Source organism: Leptidea sinapis, chromosome 29, assembly GCF_905404315.1.
Source record: "Leptidea sinapis chromosome 29, ilLepSina1.1, whole genome shotgun sequence".
In the NCBI taxonomy this organism is placed as follows: domain Eukaryota; kingdom Metazoa; phylum Arthropoda; class Insecta; order Lepidoptera; family Pieridae; genus Leptidea; species Leptidea sinapis.
The window spans coordinates 5,958,421-5,986,108 of NC_066293.1; the positions used below are offsets into that span (position 1 = coordinate 5,958,421).

Here is a 27,688-nt window from a genome sequence, read left to right on the forward strand (position 1 = left end):
CTAGCTGACCCAGCAAACGTTGTATTGCCGATGTTAAAATAGCGATACAAAAGTAACTGTTGATCGTAGATGTGTGAACATTTGAAGTTGTATGTATTTTTTAATGCTGACTCATAATCAAACAAATTTAAAAAAAATGTCAAAAAAATTAAAAAAAATAAATTCGTGTGGACCACCCAAAACATTTAGGTGGATGAAAAATAGATGTTGTCCGATTCTCGGACCTACCCAATATGCACTCAAAATTTGATGAGAATCGGTCAAGCCGTTTCGGAGGAGTTCAAAGTTTAACACCATGACACGAGAATTGTATATATTAGATTAACTACTGTAAGGGTGCGGGGAAGGACGGAAAAGAAAATGACAATTTCATACATTAACCACAAATATTGTCTTATTTCATAATATTTTGTATTATGTTTGTAGGTTAGTTTTTACTCTCAGTTTTCAATATAAAAATTTTAATTATATTCTGAAATGAAATCTTGAGACGTTAAACTACTCCGTACACTTTTAAATTAAAATGCCTGTTTAAGTTTAGACAGAAAAATAAAAATGGCGTTATTGTGGGTAGGTACGATATTTTATTAAAGTGTTAAAGTATTAACAATAGATAAAATATTGACTGTCCATGAAATAGCTAGGTCACACCATATTTTAAACCTTTTAAACTAAAGCTACTACAGTGTATCCAATATTAATACCATCTTTGTGCTGCTGAAGAGGACTATTCGCGCCAGGTCTTAGGAAATAAACATAGTGTCGCGCAGGGGTGGGACAGACGCCTTAAAGTGACGTTTTCAGAAGACTGTAGTGCCATCTGTTAGTTGGCCCAAAAATAAAAGCTTTGTCAACTGTCACTCGCTTTGAAACCTTTCAACTTTTCTTTATTTGTGTCACTGCCCACTGGTCATAAAATGGCGGCTTTATCTAGCGTTTGCGCATGTATGTAGCTCTCGTGTTCCATTTTGCATATTTACACTACTAAGTCTTACCTTTATGTTCTATGTTGTGGCAAAATTAAATAACTAACTCTACGCATTCAACATGGTAAAAAATTGCAATTCCTACATTAAAAAGTAGAGTAAGTAAAGTAGCTGAGCGGAAAAGTGTTTACTTCAGACGTTGTAGACCCGGGTTCGATACACCTACTAGTGTATGGACATTTTTGGGTTTTGTACAGTTAATGGAAATTTTTAGTAAGTTCAGGATCAAATGAACAGAGAGAAAAGGATGCCAAAATGTGTAAGCATGATAAAAATAGTTAAAAGAAATTTCTAGTGCAATTTAAATTTAAAGATGGAATGGAAGAGAATCATTTTGACAATAGAACAGATCCGGGGGTATATTCTAGTTTAGACTCGACAATGTCTTTACATTGTCGAGTCTAAACTAGACTAGAAAAAAAGGAAGAAAAGAAGAAGTAGTGGAAAGTGATCCAGGAGAAGAAAAAGATAGAAGAGATCTAGTGTTCAGTGTGGTGTGATCTGTTGAAGGTACCGCCGCCGACAAGAGGAACAGCGGCAGACCGGCGAAGTGCAAGTTCAGAAAAGTGAACGCAAATAAAGACTCGTTCCTATAAGCGGTGTATTATTTCCAATCCCTGACCCACTCTCGTGTCAATATTGACTGTTGCATCTCAATATATTCTTGATAATGTTCTTTATGTTCATAAGCATATGTTAATGTATATCAATGTTAACACGAGGAACAAACATAAACTAACGAAGCAATTAGTTTATTGGGCGATGTATGCTTTTACAATATGATCCCAGTAATTTTACAAAAGAAATGTGTTACTTACCAAATTGAAAAAATTGTTAAAAAACGTTTGTGTGGTAAAGTTATAACATAAATGATCTTTTTAATGATACCACAGACTGGGAATGGAGCGATCGCCCTGAGTAATTATATTGTAACTAAATTAAGAATAAAAAGCCCGCTGAGTTTCTTGCGCGCGTTCTTCTCAGTGTGCGTCCATAGTGCGAGCCTAGCGTGGTTGCGACGACGGGCGCGAAATATCAAACATATGAAACGCGCCTTTGCGTCCTTACTGAAGTGACCAAGGCGGAAACCTAGCGCGACGGGTTCGAGCGAGTTAGCGTGCGGAGGTTTCATACGTTCCTATCCGCGCGTTATGCACTTCGAGCCTAGTCAGCGAGCGACCTAGCGCGCGGATGGCGCGGATAACAAACCAGTTCGGTCTTACCGCTCGGCGTGTGCGTGGCTGCATATTGTTTTTTTGTTAAATGGCGGTAAATACTGAATTGTTTATAAGTGCAAATTAATCTGAACCACCTATATAGCAAAGTAAACATCCACAGGACAGTAATTTTTAGGGTATAACCCCAATTCTTCATACAAATTTAAAAAATTACCACATTGTTCTCTGTTTTGATTTATTTCGTGTACACAATCTCTAATGTTCAACACCTCCCATCTCAGAATCGGACTGTCAAGTAAAAATACTAAATCCTCGCCCATAGTTTGCAATACCTGACATACGCCGAACTGCTACGAGAGCTCGCCCCCCACTGTGGCGACCGCACGCCTCGCTCGCTGCGCCCGCCTTAGGCCCCCGTCATCGCGTATTCAGTGTGGACGTACACTCAGGGTTTGAAGGATATTATTTCTATTTATCACCAAAATATCATCCTCACGTCAACTCCTTTCGAATCGGCACTCAGGCACCAGTAAAGAATATGCAGCAAAGGATATACTTAAAATGCAGACAGCATCCTACTAGCGCCGTTCGTGCCACTAACTAAACCGCCGTTCGTGGAACTAAACAGAAAAAATCCGGAGATCTTTTAGTATTGGAAGTCTTTGAAAGATTTAGATTTTAGAATATTGTAGTTAAAGCATTGTCCATATAAACATATGCCAACTATATGGTGGCCATAATATGAACACGATAATAAAACAACGTTTTATATAAATTACATTAATAACAGGCAACTATCGGTCAATAGAGTACATTAATACGATCAGCGGTTTATGACCGAGTGGTCTAATCGTAGACCGCTTTGACAGCTTGCAAACGTGGTTTCGTTGACGCTTAGGACTTAATGTAGTGAGCATAATTTGTTCAGACGACTTAAATTTAGACGCTTTCCGGGTGATGTTTTGTGATATGATACTTCAAACTGGAAGTCTGAACAAACCCTCGATCACAGGCCTCGCATTTGTATCTCCTCCGGTTATTATGTATGTCCATATGAACACTCAAGCCTTTTTTATTCTTAAACTTCTTCCCGCAAACGTCACAATTATAAGGCCTGAGCTCTGAATGCGTTTCACAGTGCTTCAACATGGCGTATCTTGTTGCAAAAGACTTATCACATCTAGTACATGGGTGATTCTTCTCACCCATATGTACTGTCTTCTGATGTTTAATCAGCTTGCTTGGGAAACAAAATTTCTTTCCACATGCAGCACAGGTCGGCCTGGGCAGGCCGTGTACTTCCTCCATATGTCGCGACCTTCGAGAACCGGTCACGAAGACGTCGCAAAGATGACAGCTGCGTAGTTTGGGGCCCTGTTTCAAATGTACATGCGTGTAGTGTTGAGTGAAGTTGGGACGTTTTGGGAAGGCTCGTTGACAGTCGTTGCATTCGTATTTCTTTTCCTGGTCTGTCACTTTGAGCGTATATTTTCCATCCCATTTACTACCTGAAATGTAAATATCTACTTTTAAAATAATTTTAATGATGATCACGTCTTTATTCAAAGTAATAATTGATAATATTGTATTCGTATTCAAAGCACGGTAATGCACGGTAATGCTAGCCGCGTGTTCTCCCATTACCTCGCTAAGTGTGTAAATTATTTTATTACAATTGTTTAATATTTAATTATTTACTGATAAGACTAATTGAAAGGATGACATTATTGTTTTTGCGGCTTCAGAACAATCCCTTATGCTTGTCCTGAAAACCATAAATCTTCCATGTCAATCTTTCCCTCCTTATATGCACATCTGTAATGTGCGTCATCTGGTGATCTGTCATATCATAAAAACTCTCTTAATGGCCGCGTGCGTAACCGCATCGTCGCTCACTAAGGTAGGTAAACTAAGGTATAAGATTGATCGATCGCCCGGAAAACTGTGTACGTACAAGTAATAGTGCCGAGTCTACCATAAATTAAATAAGTTCTCGTATACATCAAATGTAGTGACGTCTGCATTGTAAAAAGCGGTGTGCTCCTGTCTGGTGAGTATTCCTTTCAAACCTTCCAGTTTTGTAGCCACTATATTTATCCTTATTTGAAAGTAACTAGGTTTTGATATTCGTTGTTCCGGTGACTTAGGTACTCTTAAATATATCTAACATATGCACCAAACCTTACACGTGTTCATGTACCAACAATTGTCTTCTGTTTTATTTTATATTTCACTGATTCTATAATTATGCCTTGTATAATAACACTAAAGTGTCGCTAGATGAATCGTGTGTCCCGCTGGAATCTTTTATAGTTCTATTTAGTTGTTAGTTTCATGGACGTAGTGACCCTTCAGCACTTTTAACCCTGAAACCTGATGAATTCCTCAAGTGCCTGTAATCGCCTCATAAAAGCCTTGCCTAGTATCGTAATACTGGGTCTCGAAATCGCGAGCGATTGCCAATGTTGTGGCCATCTGGAGTGCAAATTCAAATTGGCTTCGAAGAAGCTGGGCGTCATTGATAGAGCATGGCAATACTTCAAGCCAGCCCACATTCTAGCGCTCTACAAAGCGCAGGTCCGGTCACATATGGAGTATTGCTGTCATTCACACTTTGAACATGATAAGTCGAAGGCCAAAATTAACTAGCTCGAAAAACATGTCATAAGCACTTATAACAAGTGTATTTATTTGGATAAGTGTAATTCTGCACTGGAACAAAGGCTGGAAGAAATAGATCAATCATCTTGTAAAAACAATATCGAGATAGTGGGAATCGAGCAATTACCGAATGAAGATGTCAAGATCATTGTAGACCAGATCGGTGAAACAATAGGAATCAGCTGTACAGACATCGGATCAGCAAAGCGCTCGAAGCCATTGAAACCCGGTGCTAAACCAGCACCTATAGTCGTTGTGTTCAAGAACACAGGAACTGAATCATGAGATAAACGTAAATTAACAGAGGTGGCAAGCAAACTTATAACAGGAGGTTCCCTTGTAAGGTGAATACTAATATATAAGTATATAATAATAAATGAGGATCTAACCAGCAGTTCGAAAACGTTATTATGGAACACAAAGAAACAGTTACGTGGCACTTACAAGTATATATGGATATCAAATGGCAGAATTTTAGTTAGTTAGACGATCGTGGTCAACTAGTGGAGAACGATATCGCCGAATTACTAAAAGCCAAATGAATAATTCAGTATATATTGTATGTATAGTGTGCTCAATTACTTTCATCAAATTCACTCCTTTGGACACTTTGGAGTCTATAAATACCAATTCGGTTAATTATGTGTGTTGATAATTTAAAAGAATGGGCAGAAGCGTGTGCGAAGCACCGCTGCCTGCAATGCAAGTTGCAGAACGCGTTTCCATTACACTCGGCAACAAGAAAGAGCAAATTTATATTATATCCATTTATAGATCGCCTAAGATCAATAAAAAAGATAAAACTGTCCAATTCTCGGAAGAACTTCGTAATCTTTTATACAGTCTACCTAAAAGCAGTTAAGTCATTAACTGTGGAGATATAAATATTAATTTATTAAATAGTCAAAGTTATCATGTTATATCTTACAAAGATCTTCTATCAGAGTATGGGTTTACTAAAGGCATTAATGAGGTAACGCGAAAAGAAATACTGAATGGTAAAATCGTTGAGTCTTCTTAGATCATATATTTATCAGAAATCCAGTGGCTGTTATTTATTCAGCAGTTATTAGACATAAAATATCCGACCAATATTATGTAGCGGCAGCGGTTGAATATAAACTCTGCCATTCGCCTGATATGTGGCGATGCGGTGGCGAGCCTGGCAACAAACGTACCTACGACTCGCCCGCTCAAAGACATATACGTGACCCAGGCTTACGTCTCCCGTCCCCGCGTCGTATGGTAAAACAAAAATTACTATCAACTAACTTTAATGGACTCTTATCGATCGAATGTCCTATTAAACTATATAAATCACTTTGCCAATTGTTTAAAAACATTTATGAGGAATGTTATAACACCGTCCAAGTTAATAACAGAAGCAACAGAAATAATAAATGCTGGATAGATGATAACGTAAAAGCTATGATTAGAGAAAGAGACCCAAAGAGCATGATTAAAAGATTATCCTACACCAGGTACAGGAATAAATGTTTTATAGTTATTCTTAAGCGTATGACTATGATAAACAAGGTATGCTAGATTGTAATAAAAATATTAAAAAAATATGGAATAAAATTAATTGTTTGCTAGGTAATGATAAAAAAAATCCATAATAATTTAAGAAACTGTAAACCTATCGAATATGTTAATAACGTCACCTATCTGGGCACGAAAGTAGATAAAAACTTTTCCTGGTCCACACATGTTGATTATATATGTAGTAAACTTAGAATTTTATTAGGGAAATTCTACCATAAAGCTACAAAGTACCTAAAAGCACGCTGAAATGTTTATAAAGTCCCTAGTGGAGTCTATTATAGACTATGCCCTTGAAGGTTATGGTCTAACTTTTAAAACAAATTTAGATAAATTAGAGTCAATCCAAATTAGGTTCCTAAAACTACTTGTTGATAAAAAAAAAACTAAATTTAAACGTAAAAATAACTATAAGAAACTATTCAAAATTTGTAAAATACTGCCGGTAGCCATAAAACACAAATATTTACTACTAACTAAACATCATGGCAGTCGGGAGCATAGTCTATCGCTGGTAAGTCACAACCATAACACTAGGATAATATCCACGGACGAATATTATGTACCTCAGTATTGTATGTAGGTCAGTAATTATTATAGTGATAGATCTATTAAAAAATGTCATCCCTATTTACTTAACTGCTTGCCCGAGCGAAACAAAATTAAATTTAAAAATATGTTAATAAAATAATGGAAAGTATTTGTTGCTAAAATGTTTATTTCTTGTTACATAATAACCTATAGCTATTAAATAACGTACTGAGACTGTACGAATCCCCAGTCAAACCGTCTAGACGGCTTTGGAAGTCAATGTATATGTATCAAAATGTATGTTATATTCTTAGTAAATAAATAAATAATAATAAAATCTATGGTCTGGCGCACCCCAGTATTAGGTCGATCCATTTGACCGTGTGCAACGCAGAGCAGCTCGAATTGTCCCGGACCCAGTGTTCTGTGAACGGCTGGATCACTTGTCGTTGCGTAGAGACGTCGCTTCATTGTGTCTTCTACCGCATTTATCACGGGGAGTGTACGGAAGAGCTGTTTCACATGTTTCCTGCTGCTAAATTCCACCTTCGCACGACACGCCACGAGTTAAGATATCATCCCCTGCATCTGGATGTGTGGCGGTCCTCCACAGTGCGGTTTTCAAGGAGCTTTCTTCCACGTACTACAAAGCTGTGGAATGAGCTTCCTTGTGCTTGTTTCCGGGACGATACGACATGGGTACCTTCAAAAAAAGCGCGTACACTTTCCTTAAAGGCCAGCAACGCTTCTGTGATTCCTCTGGTGTTGCAAGAGAATGTGGGCGGCGGTGATCATTTAACACCAGGTGACCGTACGCTCGTTTGTCCCCATTTTCCATAAAAAAAAATCGTCATTTGGAATGGAACCACAACAACATCAGCTACAATATGGTGTAGTATTAGAGCTGGGTGAGTTTTATTTCTTTTGGTAGTATCCAATATGACTGATCATTATGGTGGTTGGTTAGTGGTTGTGATCCGGTCACCCATGCAACTCCGCCATCGATTTGATAAAACTTTTGGGAAGGATCCTCGCCCTTCAGCAGTCCGTCGTGCTGAAGTCGGCCAAGTGTTCTCTTGTTTTCAGTATTTACAAAACTATTATCTCCCAAATGTTAAGCACCGCCATTTTAATATAATTAGAAAATTTATAAACATGGTGTTTTTTTGGCTAAGATCCATTATTATCCAAAATCTCATGCCACAGTTAGGCGACTATATCTCAATATCTCCCGAAGAGGCAAATTTCGTGTCGAAGTGGTTAAAGAGAAATCGTAGCGTAAATAACATTTAACAAAACTCAGAATATTTGGGTTATTCAATGAGGTCAAAAATTACACTTATTAATGTCAAAAGTAAAAATATTTGGATAAGTCATGAAGGTCTACAAATAAATTTCGCCTTTAACTAGAGCCCTTCGCCATATAAATGAACTCTACCACAAAGTGGACATTTTTGGGTGTACGTGGAGTGAACTCGCAAGGGTATTGTTATATGTAGTATGTTATGATAAATAGTTGTATGTTCAAGTTTTTTGTGTGAATGTGATGTATTTTTGCTAATGTAATATTTAGTTTATTAATTTTTGCTATAGTATGATTAGTTTTAGATTGATTTGTTTGTTATTTGTATATATGTTATTCTTGTGTTTGTAACTGTCGCATTAGGTAATACCTGTAATGATAGTTGCTGTGTGTGGTAAATAAATAAATAAAAAGACAATAAATGATACTTAGTAATGTCAATATTTACACTAACCAATTACCTACAATCTCTTTGGACAAGGTTGAGTTTTAATGAGAAGTTGTGGAAAGAAAATCATTGCCACGCCTCACTTTAAATCAATTTAAAATCATTAAAAAAATATTTTAATTACAATCTATGTGTAGTAATCAAGGCATTAAAATACTCAAAAATCATGATTTAAACGAGTAAGAAAAAAAAATATTAAAAATAACACAAGAGTTATTGAGTATAGTGGATGCATCAATCCACATACACTGTATATAAATAAAGGTCTTATGGGAGAATTATACCAACATAATGAAAATATGTTGTAATATACCTGAAGCAAGAGTTCCTGATGACAACCGAGAAACTCCTGCTGAATGGGCTCTGACACTATATATATCAGATAAAGCAGTATGGAAATTTCTTCGGCGCCTATTTCTGCCGTGAAGCAGTAATGCGTAAACATTACGAACTGAAGGGCGCTGTAGCTTGTGAAATTACTGGGCAAATGAGACTTAACATCTTATATCTCAAGGTAACGAGCGCAATTGTACTGCCGCTCAGAATTTTTGGGTTTTTCAAGAAACCTGAGCGGCAATGCCTTGTAATGAGTAGGGCGTATCAATTACCATCAGCTGAACGTCCTGTTCGTCTCGTCCCTTATTAGATATAACAGACGCACATAAAAGCAGGTGTCATGCATGTCTCAACGCGGAACACGGCGTTTGCACTTAGAACATTTCTTGATTCATGCAACACCATCACATTAAAATTAATTTGTCAACTTGTCCATAGAGGGCACTGATTGATACACAGACCCGCTTCGCCCGCCTACACAGTAGGTAGCCGCCAATCGCCATGTTGTTTATTAATTTATTTGCCGCTATCGCTTTGCTTATGCATTATTGTTGTTGTTTGGTGTTCGTTGCGTGTTGAGTATATTCTGATTTCCGTTTATTTCCTTAAAATGCAAAGAGCATAGTTCCGAATTGACTGACACGATATTTACTATATCTACTATGATATTTATATGTAATTGGTGCAGTCCATCAATAAAATACTTCGAGAAGCAATGGCTTGGGCAACCAACAGTACTGCGACGTCCGCTTATTGGTCTTGTTGAGACCTACGTCTGTGTGCGTTCATCGTTTCGAACATTTATACGTTGTCTCCATACTGCTTTAGAGTATTTATTACTGTGGCTCTGAAGACCGCGCTAATGGTGGAATAACGAATAAACCGTCACCGCTCCAACCAGCTGGAGTGGGTTTGACTTCAGCGAACCTTGAAAATTTAATACTTTCTACGATGCCTTTCTACGATGCCTGCATTTCTGCAAAAGATAACGGGAAACGACTGCACTATAATCTTATTAAAGTTGTAATTAATAAAGGTGATACGCTCGGTGCCATATTACCAGGCAAGGTTTTCTGAAATGCTACCATGTGTATGGTGTACATGGCTCATCAGGCTGCACATGTACACCCTTAGCTCACCCTTAGGCACAAGCAATTTCCTTTGAAATCCATTATTGAGTTAAGTTACAGAAATAGTCTATAATCAAACAGTATTCAGAATTTGTTTCTTTATTTTATTTTTAATTTAAACCATGTAACATAGCTCAGATACAAAACATAAACTCATATATACTTATAACTATGTTAATTAATTTGCTCTTAATAGTGATTTTCATTATTATAACACTAGAAATAAGGGATTGCTTGTAACTAATTCTAGTAGGCTTCATAACATACATAATAGCTTTAAGGGTAAATGTATACACTTTTATAATAAAGTCCCGGCCACTATTCAGGCATTATCTATAAATAAATTAAAATGTTTTATAAAAAAAATGCCTCTGTCATAAATCCTATTACTCCACAGCTGAATATCTAAGTGATCGGACAGCCTGGGACTAGATTATGATTATTTTATAGCAATAGCAATGAAAGTACAATATTGTAATATATTTTTATTAAAAAGAGCGCAAAAAAAGAATGCTGGGAGAGTTTCTTGCGCCGCTTCTTCTCTCTCAGAGCGCCATTTGTTTCCGAAGCGGTAGTAGTATCTAGTATATTAGAAATGACATCAAAAAGAATTCTAAAGGAATCAATTTTGAGAAATTTTTGCCTTTTATGCCTTTTTATTAGGTGTACATGAATTATTTTCGGATATTACTCAGCGGAAAACATTCAGTAACCCATAAACCTTCATACCCTTTCACCGTGTTTAGCAAGCATATGACTTCGCCAACTACACTTCTGCGTGAACCTCTGTCCACAGTTATCACAGCTGAACCGCTTATCATTAACATGGCGCCTTATATGCTCTCGTAAAGTACTCTTCCGACCAAACGCCTTCATACAGTAGTAACACTGAAAGTTCTTCTCTCCAGTATGAGTAACTAAGTGCTGATTCAGCTCCTTAACAACGAAGAATTCTTTCTCGCAAAAATTGCACTTGTGATTTTTCTCTACTAAGTGCACGCGACGCATATGCTTGTTATAAACGTTCTTATCGGGGTAATATTTATTACATATCTTGCAGAGCACCTTTTCTTTCACAGGCATAGGTATTCCATGTACGTCTTGCATATGCAATTGTTTTCGCCGATGCCCGCTAAATCTTTCACCACAGTGCCAGCATTTACTCAGTCGATCGACACAAAGATGACTACGTCGCTCATGATTTTGCTTTTTTGACGCCGTTTCGAAGATTTTCGGGCAAAATTTGCAACGGTGTTCACCTTTTTTGTGTCTACCCTCATGCAACTCCAAACTGCTTTTATTTATAAAGCCTGCGCTACAGTACAAGCAAATATAATTTTGTGTGTGCTCATTCATGTGTTCTAATATCGTTTTAAATGAGTTAAATTCTTTTGTGCAGCCACAACATTGTATGACGTCATTGTAAAATTTTAACGGCAAAATGTGATTCTGTACATCCGGTGTTACCATATTAGTGTGTGTTGATTTTAAATGATTCAAAAGTTCTTTCAGATCTGTTATTTCCAGTTGACAGACTCTGCATGTTAAATTTGTTATATCTAATTTGACACTTAGCCTCCTAAATTCTCTGCCGCAAATCTTCTTGATATCTTTGGGGCCTGTGGACTTTGACATATCATGTCTTTTTATAAAATGCTCCTTTAAATTGGCGGTATTTGGGTATATGTTTGAGCATAAACAACATTTGTAGCCAATGCCATTCCAAGATCGAATTGGTGTTGCATTTGTGTGTCTCAAAATCTCCCTCAAATTCGCTCGATTACGGGAAAATATCAGCAAATTATTTCTGTGGTTCTGATCCGTGTTTCTGGTAACAATTTCAACAGCATCACCTACAAAATAAATATCTTTATAAAAACATACTTTTGTAAGTATAAAAATAATATGTGTGCCCAGTGGTTTCTCCCGTGTAAAACTAAATAGAAGTGGCAAGTTTCCATTGACAAGAAATTAAATGATCTTATTCTGGATTATGTTTAAGAAAAAAGATTTTTATGTAGACTTTGTTTAAAAAGTGGAAAATATCAAGCTCGTAACGAGTAAGTATTCAAAAGTGGCGATATATCGCCACTTTCTATAGAAAGTGTTGCGAACTACAGACTAATTTCCATACTATATTTGCTTGGTATAAGGTATTTGAGGCCTTTATTAACGACTTTATGGCTACTTGAAAAACTAGTTTAGTGTTTACCAGCGTGGCTTTATAACCGGTAGGTCGACTTTCACAAACTTTTTCAGAATTATTAATAGACGTGGTTGATAAGAAGGAAAGAGTAGATGTCATCTACACCGATTTAAGTAAAGCATTCGATTTAGTGCCAATTTTCAACTGGCTCTTGAAGTTATGCGTATATGGCATTGCTAGATTATTTTTAAGTTTGTGGAATTCATACCTTACTGACAGATGTTTTTACGTAATAGCTAAAGGATTTAAATGTATAAAATACGAAATAGCACCAGGTGTACCCCAAGGATGGTATTTGTGTCCCCTCTTATTTAATATATTTATCAACGACCTTCCAAACTGTCTAAAATATTACACACCATTTATGTTTGTTAATGACCCAGAAGTTTTCAAGATCATTAATGGTCCCGATGACTATTAAAGCCTTGGTGGCAGACTGAACAGCTTGTGTAGATGGTGCGAACATAATTTAATGATATTGAATAAAACTAAATAAATATAACTTTTAATAAATGCAAAATTTTATTACTATTACAACTACATACTACCTATTAGATAATTTGCCTCTCAGTACAGTAGATATTATTAAGGATTTGGTTGTTATATTTGATAGTAAACTTATATTTACACTGCATATAAACTCTACTATTAGCAGAACCTCTAAAATGCTGGGATTTATTATTCGCAATAGCAATGTATTTAGGAACTGTCGTACGAAATAATCCTATTTAAGTCTGGTTGTCAGTATTTTGCAATACGGCATATCGTCTGGAGACAACACTACGTTTGCCATTGTATCAGAATTGAAAGAATTCAGAAGCGTTTTCTTTACCAATTAGCTTTCGCGATTGAAAAAAAATAGGTCACTGGCGTCATACACCGAACGACTTACGTATTTTAATATACAAACTCTGAACGACCGAAGGGACACATTGGATTTTCTTTTTATGACAACTCCTTTGTCGTGTCTATGTATATCAACTATTTTGGAGTCCCTACATGCGCACATAAACCCGTGAAATTATTTGAAAAGCCTTCTCGCAGAAATATTTTGGGGCTCAATTCACCTGTATCGCGATTATGTAGAATTATAAACGATTATAAAATATGCTAACCAATTCAGAGATTCGTTGCCAAAGTTTCGCAAAAATGTAAAAAGAAGTACCTGTATCTCGACTTGTTTTTTTTTTTGTTCATTACTTTAATTTCGTTATTTCCTACACATTATAAAAATTCAGGATATTTAGCATCTTAAAACCAATGAGGATTGATAGCTAACAATGATTGTTTGTATGTTAATAACTAAATCTGAGTTGACACAATATAAATAGATCTAAAATATGTCATGCCTTTATTAACACTCTACCCAGTCCGTCATCCAACTATTGTCTGTATTTATATAATATATATTTATCACGGGGAGTGTTCCAAAGAGCTGTTTAACCTGATTCCTGCCGCCTAATTCCACCTTCGCACCACACGCCACAAATTACAATATCATTCCCGCCATCCGGAACAAGGTTCAAGGAACTTTCCTTCAACCTTTCACAAGGAGCTTTCTTGTGCGATACCAGCCGTTACGATATGGTAAAACCTTCAAAAAAGCGCGTTAATTTTCATAAAGGCCGGCCACGCTCTTGTGATTCCTCTGGTGATCACTTAACATCAAGTTACCCGTACGCTCGTTTGTCCTCCTCCTTCATAAAAAAATACTTAGACATAAGTATTTATAAGATTTGTTTGTTTATTTATATAATATATTATACGAATAAAATTAAAAATAAACATATTGTGTAAATAGCCTTTATTTATTATTTTATGACACAACCCTATTTATAGAAATAAAACCAAATAAAAAAATAACATTTTATCTATTAATTACCAAACCAAACGAAAAAACAGAATTTAATCAAAAATTAACAATCATTTCAAAAATAACCTTGCGAAAACCAAATGAAAAAATAACTTATAATTATTTAGCTGCAAAATAAACTTAACATTAACTAAATTCTTAAACTCTGTTCATATAATATCTAATATATAAAATTCTCGTGTCACGGTGTACGTAATTGAACTCCTCCGAAACCGCTCGACCGATTTTAGTGAGTCTTAGCGTGCATATCGGCTAGGGTGGAGAATTGGCAACATCTATTTTTCATCCCCCTAAATGCTAAGGGTTAATAATCCCTAAATTTTTATTTTTCTGATAATTTTATTTTATTATGATTCAGCATTGAAGAATAGATACAACTTCAAATTTTCGCCCTTCTACGATCTACAACTATTTTTGTATCGCGATTTTTATATTATTCTGTTCCATCTACAAATCCGCTATAGTGTTGCAATATGGCAATCGAATACAATAATTGTAGTACAATAAATTTGGTAGGTCTGAGAATCAGTTAAATCAATCATCAGCAATTACTTTTTACCGCGTACAAAAGCTCATCGGAATACATAATATTATTTAAATTTAAAGTGTTATACTTATTTAAATATAAAAGGAAAAGGAAACAATACTATACGCTATAAAATGGCTCTGTCGTAAATCCTATTACTCCACTGCTGAATATCTAAATGATCGGACAGCCTGGGACTAGATTGTGATTATTTTATAGCGATAGAAATGACTGTACAATATTGTATATTTTTATTGAAAAGTGAAGCGGTAGTAGTATCTAGTAGTTATTAGAAATGACATCAAAAATAATTCTAAAGGAATAAATGCCTTTTATGCCTTTTTATGCCTTTTTAGATGCGTGACAGCAGACAATGAAACAACAAATATACGGGAAGTTTAAAGTGTCAAACAATATCTGTTATGACTTAAGGAATTAATCGGATTATGAGTTATTCTTAAGTCGTCGTTATCGTGGAATTAAGTACGAACTCGAGCTTAACGCGCACTAAGAGCTATGTTTGTAAATACGGACTTCGACTTACCTTGCTAGATAAGTACATTAGTACCTCGACGACCGACCCTTGCTCAGATTTTTAAGAAGGTGCAAAACTTGAACAAAATAAAACTACTTAATAGGACATCTGGATTCGAACCGGGGTCTGCTGCTTTCCGGATCATCCAATGTGTCATCTGAGCTATTATAGTCTTGTATATAGTGGCGAAATTTATGTTTGTATTCTAATGTTACTGTAGCAGGAAGGGTCCGCACATCAAATTGCAATTAACCTTCCGAAATCGAGAGAGTCACATGGCATAATTATTACCGTACAGCCGAAAAACGGTTGTGCCGTATGGCACACTTTTCACTCAAACAGTTATGACCCTTATTTTGTTTATATTCCAATACGTTATATATATATATTTATTAATTTACTACTTAACTATCTATAGTATACTTATTAACCAATGAAGTCCGAGAGAGATAAGAATTCGCTTCGATACTTGGCCTTGCACATGTTAATCCATCCGAAATAGCAGTGACACTAAATACTGTGAATTTTGTTTATTCAATGAAAATCCGTACCACTCGGATTAAAGGTACTTTAACTACAAATTAGTTAAAAAAAAGTGTACATGTGTAATGTACGCACGCAAGAATTTTTATATCTTTTGCGTAATAAAACAAAAATACTTAAAAAAAAATCCCGTGCTATTTTACGTTTGTAGAAAAAACAATTTTGTAATAAAGAAAGGATTAAATACAACCATTTTCATTTACAAAACTTTCTCACCACAATTCGTGGCATTCACAATAATAGACAATACCTCCTCACACTTTTGTAGTTTTAGATAAAGTGCCATTTACCGAGAGTTTACATCATTAAAATGTTCTCACGTAAGCAAAGAATTCTATACAAATGAAACCACAATACAGTTGTCACTATTAACCCAAATGTCTTCATTATTAATAATTATTAAATGTTATCTACAATACTATTAAAGTTCATCAATATATTTTTTGATATTACATAATAAAATCATATTATTTTAATGTATAAATCAAATTAAGTACTTATCTGCTTTTAGTTAAATGATCTGAAATATGATACAAATGGTCTAGTTGACTAACGTCAGGGTGGTCCAATTTACGCGTCGAAGTTCGCGCGCATTGTATAATTTAACTCTAATAATTTTTCCCAAACGCGCCAAAAGAAGTGCAATTACTTTTGTATGAAGCACGTGCTTCGCTACCAGACTGGTAGCACGGTAACACTAGTAAATACTAAATACCAGTCGAGTTTCCATCTCACAGTTACGCGTGTGCACTCGAACAGGCCGAACGTGTAGTCACGTACTTTAATTAGTCATAGATACAGTTAATAAAAAACAGTTATTTGTGTCGTGATCTCTCTTTAAACTACGGGTTTCGTAAGACCCAAATAGCAGGACTTTCTTGGACTTCTCTTATGGGATGTCCTGTATCAATTGCCGCTATGATTGTACATTAAACGCGCACGCACACGTCTGAAAGTAAAAGGTCACTTTAGAAGCACGCAACACACTGACAGCCACTACGAAGCTTCATACAAATTGCGACGCTCTGCAGTATGATAGAAGCCTAAACTATTGCCAGCAACATAAACAAGGTATATCAGTTGAGAAATTAACAGCTACACCTAGAAATTCTTACAAGTATGATAGACGCGTGATTAAGTTCGCGAACATTGATTGGTTCGACAACCTTTTCGGCGGTGTGTCACACTAAGTACGCGTACTTTAAAACCGCTGAGTTACGGCTGTTCCCAATATACTATCTACAGATAGAGATAAATTACTACCATCTACTGTCAACAATCTGAAGCTGTCCCAATATACCCGATAAGTCATTCTTATCGCCTTATATTGGGACGCGTGATTTGCAATTTCCATACAAACTTCTATCACTGATAAGCTATACGTGCTCCCATTGACAGACAGCGTGTACGGATAAGGTGAGTTACCGTCGATAAGTTTATTGGGACAGAAAAGTAAAAGATAGTTACGATTTTTATCTCAAGTAGGCCACAGCCGGAGATGGCTGAATATTTGAAGAGGCCGTAAGTTTGTTCGTGATCCGACAAGTTTTAAATTAAGCTTGTCGCCGCCATTTTTGATGCGCAACGCAATTTGTTTAAAATAAACGGAAAAACGGAAATTTCTCTAAATGAGTGATTTCCGAACTTGTTCGCATGAACTTCTTACCGAATTTATTAAAATACATACACACATAAAATCACACCTCGTTCCCGTAGGGGTAGGCAGAGATCACTTCTTTCCACTTGCTACGATCCTTACATACTTGTTGGACGTAGCGCGTCCACTTTCATTATTCCTTTCATACATTCTCTTCGGTTTACCTGCTACTCTTGACCTGCCCTTTTTTCAAGACGTCCCTGATTTGATCTTGAAACGTCCGCCTAGGTTTACACCTTCCAACATTTTCATTCAAACTGGCCTTATACAATTTTTTCGTCAATCGTTCTTCATTCATTCTCTCGACATGTCCAAACCATCTCAGCTCCAAATCATCTCAGAATTTATTAAAGTATTCCGAAATAACCTTTGTCTTTGGAAAATTAAAAGCAATGCTTGCGACAAGAATATCAAGTTTAAAGCATATAATAATTTATTACAAATTTTACGTAAGGTAGAAATAGATGCTTCTATCGATAACGTCAAGAAAAAAAAATCAACAAGAGTTGGGTTCCATAAGGAACATAAATGCAAGATAGCAAGAGAACTGGTTAAGGAACTGACCAAGTATACGTGCCAAAATTATGGTACTACCGTTAGCTTGAATTTCTGAATACGATATAATATAATGGTGTAATTGTTAAGAGGGACCATGCGATTTTTTCGTAACTATTCTACTTATATCATTCTAAATGTATGGAAGTGATTAATATCATAATTTTGGATACTTCTCGTTTGATTTTTACAAAGTTGTTGAGGGAATTTTACTAATTACTTTCGATACCAGTTCAAAGTTTTTTGATATCTGCCATAGTTACGTAATCATCCATACGTATTTTGTAACCTTTTATCTTTATATACATAATTCTTGTGTGCGTGTGTATGTCACTGAACTCCTCCTAGACGGCTGGACCGATTTTGATGAAACTTTCTGTGTGTCTTCAGGTGGATTCGAGGATGGTTTAGATTCGCAATTGAACTACCTCCTAAACGGCTAGACCGATTTTGATGATATTTTTGTGTGTTCCAGTGAATTTGAGATTGTTGTGTGTGTTCAGGTGGATTCGAGAATGGTTTAGATTCACAATTAAACTACCTCCAAAACGACTGGAACGATTTTGATGATTTTTTTGTTTGTTTCAATGAATTTGAGATTGGTTTAGATTCTCAATTCCGTCCATATTACATAATTCTCCTGCTCCTGTGTATGTAAATGAACTCCTCCTAACGGCTGGTCCGATTTAACACGTGTGTACAGGACAACGTCTGTTGGGTCCACTAGTTTAATTATATTAATTGTAAGAAGGCTGTTCGTGAAGCACTTCAAAATATGTCCTATGAAGATACAGAAAAATTAGTAATATTGTTCAAATTATCTACATTTTATTTGTATTAGTTAATTTATAACTGTTTACTTTATTAAGTTTCTCTTTATTATGATTATTTAGTTAGTTTAGTTTTAATATAAGCTCTAACGCCTGAAACGCAGGTTTACCTAGTTCAGGCACAGTATTAACTAGCTTTTAAGTAAAACTTGTATTATTATTCTTATTTTGTATTTTATTCTGTTAATAAATAAATTGAACCTATATACGATATAATTCCAAGAATGACACAAATATTCTTCCGTCCCGCCAGGTAATTTTTCGATCTTAAGAACCGCATACATTAAGTTCGTACGTCTATCATATTCTTTAGAGTCAGACTCTTTCACCGTGTTTAGAAAGCATATGACTTCGCCAACTACACTTCTGCGTGAATCTTTGTCCACAGTCAGCACAGCTAAACCTCTTATCATTAACATGGATCCTTATATGCTCTCGTAAAGTACTCTTCCGACCAAACGCCTTCATACAGTAGTAGCACTGAAATTTTTTCTCTCCAGTATGACTAACCAAATGGTCATTCAGTCCTTTAGCAACGAAGAATTCTTTCTCGCAAAATTTACACTTGTGATTCTTCTCTCCTAAATGCACACGCCGTATATGCTTGTTATAAAGGTTCTTATTTGGGTAGTGCTTATTACATATCTTGCATAGCACCTTTTCTTTGGCTGGTTGCTGTATTCCATGAACTTCTAGCATATGCATTTGCTTCCGGAAATTACTGCTAAATCTTTCATCACAGTGCCAGCATTTATTCAATCGATCGACGCAAAGATGATAACTTCGTTCATGATTTTGCCTCTTCGATAACGTTTCGAAGATTTTCGGGCAAAATTTGCAACGGTGCTCGCCTTTTTTGTGTCTACCCTCATGCAACTCCAAAGCGCACTTATTTAAGTAACCCGCACTACAGTACGAGCAAATATAGTTTTGTGTGTGCTTATTCATGTGTTCTAATATCGTTTTAAATGAATTAAATTCTTTTGCGCAGGCACAACATTGTATGACGTCATTGAAGAATTTGAACGGCAATATGTGATTCTGTACATCCGGTGTTACTGTATTTGTGTGTGTTGATTTTAGATGGTTCAAAAGTTCTTTCAGATCTGCTATTTCCAGTTGACAAACTCTGCATGATAGATTTGTAATATCTAATTTAACACTTAACTTCCTGAATTCCCTGCCACTAATCTTGTTAATATCCTTAGATGATATGGATTTTGACATATCATGTTTTTTTATAAAGTGCTCCTTCAAATCCGCGGGGTTAGGGTATACATTTGCGCATAGACAACATTTGTAGCCAATTCCATTTCTAGAACAAAGAGGTGTTGCATTTGATACCCTCAGAATCTCCCTCAAATTCGTCCTATTTTGGGTAAGTATCATCATACTATCTCGACGGTTCTCCGTACTTCTGGGAACATTTTCACCGTCACTACCTAAAAAATACAAAGCTTTTTAACAATTCGTTAATTATTAGAAAGTAATTTACTCATAATATTTAAATACATACCCAACTCATCAAAGAGACAGTTACCAAGAGCTATCTAAAATGTGGCATTTATGTTTTAATTATTATAAATTCTAGGTTAAGGCACTCAAATCTCTGGGCCTAATGTGCCTCTTAGTTTAAGCGCACTTCCGTAGATTTCCACACATACCAAGGTTTGGAAGATAAGGAAATTTACTTAGCTCCCATGTTCTGAGAGAATTTTAATTCGCATCCTCAAAGCCTTTTGCTTTTAAAAGGACGTTAAATCCTCTGAGAGCTATAGAAATCGTATTCTCAAATTGAAAACATTAATTATAACCATTACAAAATAAACGCATTTATTAAAAAAATAAAACTTTTGCGATTTTTTTGAAAAATCAAAACAAAGCGATCTTATAAGTACGAGATGTGCGTTTCGTTAACATGAATAATAATATAGTCTTAAATATTTAGTAAGGAATATTAAAAGGCAAAAATTTAATATGTTATAAATGCGCAAGGTATGAAAGGTTTTTTTAGTGAATAAAATGCTACATCAGAATCTAGGATTGGCAGCCATCATAATGACTTTTTTAATGTATATTTTTACACAAGAGGGGCTAAACGGGCAAGAGGCTCACGGGATGGGGGAGAGGTGAGGCAACCGCTCATGGACATCGGCAACACAAAGGGTTAAGAGGTGCGTTTCCTCCCTTTAAGGTGGGAGAGTATGCTCTATTCTTGAAGGTCCCTAAGGCGGACCTGGTCGGGACAACAGCTTCCAGTAAGTGATTCCACTAAGTGGCTGTGCGACGCAAGAAATTTCTTGATTTCCCACGGAAACAAAATGTTCACAATTATTTTTTTAGCGTGCTACTGATTGTGTGTAAATTTAATAGAACTAGTTAAAAACACCGATGCTTATACTATACGAAGGATATTTCTTATAAAAAAATAAAAATAAACATTTTTATCTTTATTGTTATTTTTTTGGAAAATTCGGTAACAAAATTAATTTGATGTCGTGTTTCCATACTCTTTTTCTCTGCGACTGTGATAAATCATATTAAAGTAATAATTCTTCTACATCTTAATCCCTAGATATCTCAAAAATGAACAAACTCACAATCACTGCTATCGATTTTTACTACGCTTTGGCACTCTGCGTACATTACAGCTCACGCCTAGGTGTAACTATACAGACCTAATTGTCTATTTCATCATGAGAAAGTTATTACGATGTCTGTCAATGCCAATCGCGATAAGCAGGCCCTTAATCAACAGGGTATTAATAATGTGTTTTTGGTATCATGTTGTTTAAATAAAATTTTAAAATTTACGAAAGAATTTAATGGTAGCAACTACGCTATGGTAATCTAAACAGGCTCACATGTTACAACTAACTCGAATTTAAATAGCAAAAATCAGCTCTGAACTCACGGACGAGTAAAAAAAGAAGGACTCCGCGCCGTGATATTAGCAAGTGAAGCTCCGTTATGCTAGTGTGTGTGCGGTTACGAGGGATCATAGCTACACAATTTTTTCTCCCTTAAATAATCATATATGGCCACAAATACTTATATAATATCGTTTTTACACTTTTTCACAACGCACGACGGCATTTTTAAAATATTTTATTGAGACGCAAACTGATCTGTCACAGACGATGACAATTCTCATAATGGCCGCCTATCGGCCTGTAGTAGTGTAAGTGCGTGCGTGGGGCTATGTATTTACACGTTAATCGGCTTGTTTCGGTGCTACACTGTTATGTAAGGTGACACGGAGTCCTTATTTTTTTACTAATCCGTGCTCTAAACTATCCTATTACATAATATTAGAGCCCTTTTCCTGGCACGCGGATTCCTTTCGCGTGCAGAGCCGGTTTATATTTAAGATTTGAATCGGATATTCGATACAGTTAACGCATCTAAAAAAACTCTCAGATCACTAGACGCGAACTCGCGATATGAAGAATAACATAAACAGTGGTTTGACTTGACCATAAACAAATTAAAATGTCTCTAGACCAGTGCAATTTTGAGCTCTATACATCTTCTCCATGCTTAGACCTCATATGGGAACGCCAACTGCACTTCTGTACAAACGCCTGGCCGCATTCATTGCACTTAAACCTCTTATCTCCCATATGGATCCTCAAATGTTCTCTAAGCGTACTCTTTCGGCCATACGCCTTCATGCAATGTATGCATTGGAAATTTCTCTCCCCCGTATGCTTAACAACATGCTTCTTCAACGCATTCCTTCCAAAAAACGTCATATCGCAATGATCGCACTTATGTGTCCTCTCCATCAAATGTACTCGTCGAAAGTGGGTGTTCAGAGCATTTTTATTATTGAACACCCTATTACAAATACTGCAAGCCTTTTTCTCTTGTTGCTTCATGGGTATTCCGTGGACTTCTTGCTGGTGAATCGCTTTCTGCCTGTGATTGTTAAATCTTTCATCACAATGCCAACATTTACTCAGAGCATTGAGAAACGTATGTGCGCCTCTTTCGTGACACTGTTTCTTTACCGTTGTTTCGAAAACTTTATCACAATATCTACATTTGAATTCCCCTTTATTGTGTCCTTGTTTATGTATATACAATTTCGCTTTATTTATAAAACCCCCACAGCATATGTTGCAGACAAAATTCTCGCTGTGTATATTCATATGTTCCAATAAGGCTTTGAAAGAATTGAATTCTGAAGGACACTTGCAACATCGAAGTTTTTCCGTGTTAAACTTGAACGGGACTAAGTACTGTTTTATATTTCTATGTAAGGTCTTATTATGTACTGATTCAATGTGATCGAATAGCTCCTCGATGCTATCGACATCAACATAGCATCGTGTACAAATTAGATTAGTAATATCCAGTTTAACGCAGACTTTATTCAGTTCCTTTCCGGAAATACATCGGAGGTCTGCTGATACATTTTTGCTGCTTGTCAAATCGTGTTTTTTTAAGAAATGCTTCTTCAAATCAGCTGGTTCTGGGTATTGGTTGCTACATAGCGAGCAAGCGTATCCAATCCCACCCTTACAGCGTATAGGAGTGGCATTAGAGTTGGAAAATATTTCTCTAAGATTTTTCCTAGTTTTTTCGAGCTCGTACTTTTTATCGCCATTGGCCTCATTCCCTTCAGAATTTCCACCGGGTTCTTTAGGGTTGGCATCTTTTTTACCTACAACGAAAAGGGTTTATTAGTTTTCGGAACTTTATACAAAACTCTATAAAAAATTTTGACAATGGAATAGTTTAGGTACAATCTTATACTCAACTTTGCGCGTCGTTAAGTTTTATATTAATCGTACTCATATGACGAAATATTACCACAGCAAACTGATTTAAAACAATATTTGGTACGAAAGCCTCTTATTTGTCGTGAGTTACTGAGGGTGCCTGGTGATAATCGCTGCCTTTTCTTCCTTGAAACACAGGAGAATAACAAAATCATTGCCCAAAACTTAAGCTCCTATTCAGAAAATTTGTTCCATTGCAAAGTTTTGCCTGCTACACTTATTTTGCCGGAATGCTGCAGTAAACGAATGGCTATCTCGCTAGTAAAACTGTGGTGTTATTGCACGTTTACTGCAAAATAATTGTATACTCATACATTATTTAAAAAAATTGAGTATAATAAGTATTTGCAGTGCGAATTGAACAAGTGTTTTAAGACTCTATAGCGTCGTAGCGTTTATTTACCCAAATAACGAATTTATTCATCTTTTCTTCCAGGCAATAAATATTCTTTGCTGGGAAGTCCAAATTAATTGAATATAAGGTAACATTAATTATTCAAATTTTGTTGCAGGGCAATTGCAGGATTCTTGCTTGAGCAGAAAACTTTAACAGAATACGTATGAAGTGAAGTTGCGATCCAGTGCTAATTTTTTGATTTTAATAAGGACTGATTCGAGTCCAGCAGGCACCGTTCCATAAAAACTAGTTTATTATCATCGCCAAGCACAAGAAATGCCGAAAAAATTTGAACATGTGTATTGAAGAAAGGCAGAACAAAAATTTGAGATTTTATTGAAATGATGCTTTTGATCCAGCAAGGCTTTATACCGGACTTTCTAAAAGAGCATTGGCTGTAATTCAAAATGATTGTGAAATAATTTTTAAAAATATCTGATAGTTATAGAGGTGAATTTTTTTTAGAACCGTTGTGATTTGAAACTCTATAAAACGAAAAAGCGAAGCTATTTTTTATAAAACGATTATTTTGGCCACCGTGCAAAATTATGATTTCATCAATATGGATATCGTATCCGAGGTTCTCGAGGGTGCAGAGAACGCATTTCAGATCATTTTTGAAATCCAAGATGGCCGCCGCGCAAAATCTAGGAAACGTCATCTTCACGGATTGATAATGCAAATGAGAATGAAATTGACGGTTATATTATAGATGACTTAGAAGAAGACTAGAATAGATAATAATAAAGCTTGTATATAAATATATATATAGCGAATAATTGGGTATATACTTAACTGGTTTTGTGGTGATATCTCTATGTCACCATTTAAAATGCATGTGTTGCATCGACTTGTTATTAATTGTAAATAGTAAGTTTGAGTACTACAAATTAGTTGGCGGTGAATAATATATGCCTCAAGCGACGAATATGAAGTTTGTAAAGATCCAGTATTTGTAATGTATGTAATATAATTGTTTCCATTAAAATATTTAATAATTTTTAAGCTCGGTGAAAAATAAACCTTACATTTATCCTGATACTCTATATCCATTACAATCTCTCGAAGCCAACCCCTGATAAAAAATACTATTAAAAATAATTAAATTGGAATAGTTAATTTATTCTTTTTTTATGTATTTATAAATATACAGTTTACATAAAGCGACTGTTTATTTTTCCAATATTTGAGAATTTTTAATCAGGAACTGTCTGTGTGTGACTTTCACATAGAAATTGTTTTTTCATAATTTTAGTGTATAATGGTAATGGTTAACTTAAAGTTGTTTAAATTTATCGACACTCATCATAATGGTCATCAATTACAATTAGTTCACAGCACCATCGCATTCCTGAACTCTGCATTCAGCTCAATTGAATCAAAAATGAGGAGATCCGTAGGAGAACCATAGTCACTCAAATATCGCAAATGATTGCGAAGCTGAAGTGGCAGTAGACAGAGCACATAGGTCGACGGACAGAAGGCCGTTGGAGCCGCAAAGTCCTCGAATGGCGACCACGAACCGGAAGACGCAATGTTGGTACTCCACAAGATGGACCGACGATCTGGTCAAGATCAAATAGGTTGAATGATGGCAGCGCAGGACCGATCGTCGTGGAGATATTTGCGGGAGGCCTTTGTCCAGCAGTGGACGTCTTCCAGCTGGTTATGCTGAACAGAATCATATATTGCATAAAAATATGCGCCATAGTCAATTAGTAACGATACCACAGATTAGGAATGGAGCGACCGCCCTCAGGGTTATAAATAATAAATTTTATTGGACGATATTACATTTTAACCAGTTCTTCTCAGATCTGAGGCATACTTTTTCGATTGGGAGGAAGTTTTTGACTTTCAATAACCGAAATCATATCCTATTCTGAATAAATATAAATGAATTTGAGTGTATTCAAGTGTGTCATACTTTCGCGATTTGTATGTTACTTTGTGTTAGTGTGCGTTCATTGCTCAAAATAGAGATACTACTGTCAACATCAATTTTTTTCTACGCATTCAAAGCTATGTATAAATTATCGTATCAAATATGTCGACAGAACATCCGCTTTTTAATGCCTTATTGTAGTTGAGAAATTGTTAAAAATAAAAACTGAACCGATTTAAATATTTATTGATTTACTGACTACAGACTTACACATTAATGCACTAAATTAAACTAAACACCTTTATCAGCCTTCTTCCTTTGAAGCAAATGAAACGACTTGGTGTGCATTGTCAAAGCCCTTTGGTTACTAAACGACTTATCACAAGCCTGGCATTGCAGTACCACAGGCACCGCCCCGTGAATCTTCACTTCATGATCATTTTTCTTCGTGTAATCTGTAAACTTTTCTCCGCAATACCCGCATTTACTGCGTTTATTCCTCAATATATGCACTCCCCTTTCATGATCGCGCTTCTTAATACTATTATCGTAAACTTTATGACAAAACGAGCAGCTAAACACGCCAGTTTTATGCCTATAGCCATGCGTCTGCAGAGTCCTTTTATTGACGAAACCAGCCCCACAGACACTGCACTGATAATTCTTAAAATGCATGTTCATATGCTCAATGAGTACTTTAAAATTATTCAATTTATTCTTGCATACAACACACCGCAATTCGCCGCTAGCAAATCTAAACGGCACAATGTGACTGCGTATATCACAGTGATACTTTTTCTCATGTTCATCTGTAAGGTGTTGTATTAGATCGTCTAATTCCGCGATATTTTCACCACACAGCTTGCATTTCAATCCAGTAATATCTAGTTTAACAATGTAATTGACAACTGTAGAGCCTTGCATGAAATCTTCAATCTCTGAATTGTTATGGTTATCGACTGTGTGCCTTTTTAACAGTTCTGGAGTTGAAAATTGATTGTTGCAGAAACAGCAGGCGAATGAAAAGCCTTCCCTACATCGGATCGGCGTGGCATTAGAATTCGTTAATATCAGCCGTATATTCTCCAAATGTTTCTCTATTTCAACCTTTTTCTTTAATAATAGATTAACTTTTGGCGCCTCTGCCTTTTTTAATGGGATCTCTCGTTTCTTTCTTTCAAGCGATATCACTTTCGTTTTTGGTATTGCCTTCTTTTGCTCTATTGATGACTTTGTATTTTTGATATGCACTTTCACAGGACACACTGTACCTAAAATAAAATTTCCTTGTTAAACATTAGTATTAAAATATTTAAGGCGTTTCGTTTAATTTACAATACAAGCAAATAAAAAAAATCAGCCAAACATTATAATGGACTTTTTCGCTAAAATTAGAAATATCCAAAATCCGTAACGAAATATATTAAAGTAAAATATATGGAAATGTGGCAAGGAGCTACTTTTACCAAGAAAGAAATAAGAATTATTTTAGATGTGATATTAAACATAATATTACAAAGTTTTCACTGTTTATTGTTCTTTGGGAGCCCGTTACACCCATACATACGAATACTACTACTACTCCTACTGATTTTTTACACACAGTAAGCAATTTTACGATGCCACAGCACCATTTAAAATAATTTTAAGGAACAAACATTTTGACCACTGAGTCTAAATCTAGTCCCTAGGCTTCCTACGAACCCGTATAGTCACGAAGTAGAACATACAAATAGTACCCACAATGTAGTATTATTATAAGAATAGACTGCAGGTCTA

At 35.8% G+C, this 27,688-nt stretch overlaps 1 protein-coding gene across 7 annotated transcripts in view; it reads right to left on the reverse strand.

The window, feature by feature from the left end:
- Window positions 1-609: 609 nt before the first annotated feature.
- The window catches only part of LOC126973455 (zinc finger protein 57-like), a 74,449-nt gene continuing 47,370 nt past the window's right edge, over window positions 610-27,688 (reverse strand). The window contains exons 5-6 of one of the 7 annotated variants that reach the window (XM_050820740.1): window positions 2,889-3,672; window positions 610-2,655 (exon numbers count right to left, since the gene is read on the reverse strand). In XM_050820740.1, the coding sequence (XP_050676697.1) occupies window positions 3,104-3,672 (569 nt within the window). In that variant the 3' untranslated portion in view covers window positions 610-2,655; window positions 2,889-3,103. Of the gene's footprint in view, window positions 2,656-2,888; window positions 3,673-10,254; window positions 11,969-18,412; window positions 20,283-20,356; window positions 20,398-21,649; window positions 23,510-26,139; window positions 27,181-27,688 lie in introns of those variants that run through there. The other 6 variants (XM_050820739.1, XM_050820731.1, XM_050820732.1 and 3 more) reach the window with 6 other exon arrangements.